The sequence below is a fragment of the Armigeres subalbatus genome, chromosome 1 (genome assembly GCF_024139115.2).
Source record: "Armigeres subalbatus isolate Guangzhou_Male chromosome 1, GZ_Asu_2, whole genome shotgun sequence".
Classification (NCBI taxonomy): domain Eukaryota; kingdom Metazoa; phylum Arthropoda; class Insecta; order Diptera; family Culicidae; genus Armigeres; species Armigeres subalbatus.
The window spans coordinates 238,023,054-238,026,984 of NC_085139.1; the positions used below are offsets into that span (position 1 = coordinate 238,023,054).

Consider the following 3,931-nt stretch of genomic DNA (forward strand, 5'->3'; position numbering starts at 1 on the left):
CAAGGATTTGTAGCTTTCCGGTAGATATTCTGGGAAGTAGCACCGTGGTATGCGAATTGTGTCAAGCTGTCCTAATAGCTTAATCCATCGCCACCATAGTTTGAGCAGATCTTCGATGATTTTGTCGTCCCACCCGATTTTAACTCGCCACGTCTTCTGAACGAGGATTTTTCCGTGAACCACTACAAGCGACACCAGACCAAGTGGATCAAAAATGCTCAAGACCACTTGGAGGAGTTGCCGTTTCGTTGGAACAATTTCTCCGTAAGGTAGGGGCATCAGTTGTTCGCGGAAAAGTCCGCGGAATCCAAATTCGTCCGATTCGGAAAGCAGCTCATCCCGAGTACCCGTTCCGAAACTGAAGCTGTATGCGTCTTGAAGTTCTTCGCAGATTCTTCAGCTGAATCCCCAACCCGTGAAAGCACCTCTCTGGAGTTGGACATCCAGTTCCGAATGTGAAACCCAGCCTTAGCGTGGACTGTTTTCACTTCGCCACAGCGCCAGGTCTGCTGCTTCCTCGACGGTGTCCCGACTATCCAAATAATCGTCCACGTAGTGATTGTGGACGATTGCTGCGGCAGCCTCGGGAAATTCGGACTCAAACTCCTTCGCATTTTGGTTTTTGATGAACTGTGCAGCGGAGGGCGAACAAGTTACACCAAAAGTGGCAACGTCCATGACGTAAATCTCGAAGTCTTTGCAGGGGTCGCTTCGAAACAGGAACCGTTGTGCCTGTCGATCTTCGGGTCTGATCTGAAACTGGTGGAACATCTCTTTTATATCGCCACAGATTGCAACCTGGCGTTGGCGGTATTTGGAGAGTACTGACGGAAGGGAGGATAACAGATCGGGTCCCGGAAGCAAGGCGGAGTTGAGGGACTGACCTTGGACTGTCGCTGCTGCATCCCAAACTATGCGAACTTTTCCTGGCTTTTTGGGGTGTACAACTACCCCCAACGGAAGATACCACACTTTCCTGGGATTCGAACAGAGAACCTCTTCTTGCGTAATCTTATGCGCGTAGCCTTTCTCCACGTACTCGACTATCTGCTGCTTCAAGTTCTCGAAAAGTTCGGTTTTCTGCCGTAAACGACGCTCCAGTGATTTCAGCCGACTCTCTGCCATAGGCTTGCTGTCTAGAAAATCGATATGATCGTTCTTCCAGAGCAGTCCTGTCTGGAATCGTCCGGATGGCAGCCGTGAAGTCGTTTCTTCGAGGATCTTTCTGGAACGCATTTCGTCGGATCCTTCCAACAAAGGAGCTACAACGACTCTAACATGTTCTCAAAAAAAAAAACTCCCACACAAGGTCGTGCAACACATCGTCAGGGTTTCGAGCTTCCTTGTACAGATGAAACTGACACTGCTGCGTCGAGGAACTTTCACCCGGAATAGGGCCGTACACCGTCCAACCAAGTCTGGTTTTCGCCGCTGCTGGTTCTCCGGCTCTACCTTCGCGGACTTTGAGGGGAATCTTCAGGTGAGTGTCAGTCAAACCGATCAGGATAGTTGGAGTGGCATTGCGATATCCGTGAACGGGTAGACCACGGACGTGCGGAAACTGTTGAGTTAGTTGATCGAACGGCAAACTTTGCTGAGGAAGACATAGTTTTTCCACGGTATGAGCTGCTGCAATAACGTGTCGTTTCTGAGCTCCACGCCCAGAGATCTCAAGACGAATCAGCTGCGAACTGTCCTCACAGCGTTCAACATCGCTGGTCCACTGTAAGTAAAGCGGGTAAACTTCACCTTTCAATCCCAACTCACGAGCAATTCGGACATCGACCAACGTAGACGAAGACCCTTCGTCCAAAAACGCAAACGTGTGGACAGATCGATCGTTGCCGAACAGCGTCACTGGTACTATACGAAAGAGCGTGGATACTTTCAGAGCGGTGTGAACGTTGACGGTTTCCGTCGCTGTTGGCTGCTTTGCTGGGACTACTGACTGTGGCTGGCCTGGGTGCAAAAGCTTGTGGTGCCGCTCTTCACATCCTTCCATTCCGCACGAAGTTGCCTTGCACGGGAACTTTCCGTGTGCTGTCAGGCATCGTCTGCATAGGTAATGCTCCTGAACGCGCTTCCAACGTTCCTCCAGGTTGCACTTCTTGAAGTCGTCGCAGTCTCGCACCTTGTGTCCCTGTTTCCCACAAATTTGGCACGGTTTTGGTTGGTACTGTTTACCTTCAGAATTGTTTGGAGGATTCCGTTTACCAACGTTGTCCACCGGATGGCCAGATGCATGGGTGTTCACATACAGCTTCTCTTTTCCCTTTCCTTTGTCGGAACCGACTAGAGCTTCTGTAGATGGTTGGTAGGAAGCGACGTCACTTGCAGCAATCACCAGCTGCGCCATGTAATTGCCAAATGTGCCAAGGTAGACTGTAGGGCACTTTTGTTTGAAAAGCGCCCAATCCAGCTTGATGTTCGCTGGCAACTTGCTGACTAACTCCTGCAGCAAAGCCGGATTGGAGAAGTGGGCCTCTTGTCCAGATGCACGCAGATGACCGCAAAGGTTTTGGCATGCTAGACCGAACGATATCAGAGACTCCAGCTTGTCCGGTTTTGGGGCTGGAGTAGCGCGTACTTTCTGCAGCAGCGAGTTGATTATTAGATCGGGACGACCGTACAGCGTCTGGAGCGTTGAAACGATCATAGGAACCGATGAGGGCTCCAGCAGTAAACCTCGGACGGCTTCCAGGGCGTTTCCTTTGAGACTCCGCTGCAGACGCATTAAATTCTCTCCGTGAGAAAACCCACATAACTGGGTGGTGTTCTGGAAACAACTCAAGAACACAGGATCGCCCGAAAATATGGGAACGATGTGCCTAGCAGCGAGCTGTTGAGATGTCGGTACACTTATCCACGGTTGAGGAACTGGCGCAGGTGCAGAGGTAGAGTCGAAAGGGAGAAACGCTTGTGGAAACACGTTGGGCACCACTGGATAACTGCTGGCAGCAATCGGCGACGCAATAGGCACCGTACTGCTTTGAACTCGAGTAGACAATGGCAAGTTGGACGACGAAACGGGCGGAAAGTCTGCAATTCGCACGGAGGGGGCAGTCGCGGGGCGGACGTGAGGAGTGCTTCTATATGATGGATTGATGGCGAACGCATTGTTTTGGCTAGTTTGGGGTGGCTTGCATGGTTCGGTCAAGGGGAAGGGAGTGTGCTGAATAAATGACGACAACTTTGGTATGTCGAATGTAGCATTGCTTTGTAATGGTCTTATTTTGGTCGAAATATTATTAGAGCACGTTTGACTCACCTCACCTGGGCCCTCCTTAGCCGTGCGGTAAGACGCGCGGCTACAAAGCAAGACCATGCTGAGGGTGGCTGGGTTCGATTCCCGGTGCCGGTCTAGGCAATTTTCGGATTGGAAATTGTCTCGACTTCCCTGGGCATAAAAGTATCATCATGTTAGCCTCATGATATACGAATGCAAAAATGGTAACCTGGCTTAGAAACCTCGCAGTTAATAACTGTGGAAGTGCTTAATGAGCACTAAGCTGCGAGGCGGCTCTGTCCCAGTGTGGAGATATAATGCCAATAAGAAGAAGAAGACGTATGACTCACCGTAGTAATCACCTTCGACGTCACCTGTCCGGTTGGTGTTGATTCGAGGCCGGACGTCTGCTGGTACCGGTTTGTGATTAATTCCAACACGCGCGCCGCTTGGGTTTGTCCCACTCCCAGGGATGCACTGCTGGCGAACATGAGTCGATTCACGATTGTTCGTTCCACCGCTTTGTTATTGAACAAGTGAATCGGAGCATGCGGTTGTTCGTAGCCTCTGGAGAGTAAGGTGCCTCATCCGACAAAGTTGTTCGGGATTCAAAACAAAGACGAATAAACTTGCTCTCCATGTGCTAGCGACTAAGGTTTGTGGGAGAGTGTAACACTCAGCGATTAACTAGAATCGTAAGTTGTA

At 50.5% G+C, this 3,931-nt stretch overlaps 1 protein-coding gene across 1 annotated transcript; it reads right to left on the minus strand.

Annotated features, from left to right (window-relative positions):
* Positions 1-468: 468 nt before the first annotated feature.
* On the minus strand, positions 469-3,717 carry LOC134207119 (uncharacterized). The gene is made up of 3 exons (XM_062682837.1): positions 3,577-3,717; positions 1,305-3,172; positions 469-1,225 (listed from the first exon to the last, which is right to left on the minus strand). The coding sequence occupies exons 1-3, from the start codon at positions 3,715-3,717 to the stop codon at positions 469-471; spliced, it is 2,766 nt and encodes a 921-aa protein (XP_062538821.1).
* Positions 3,718-3,931: the final 214 nt, after the last annotated feature.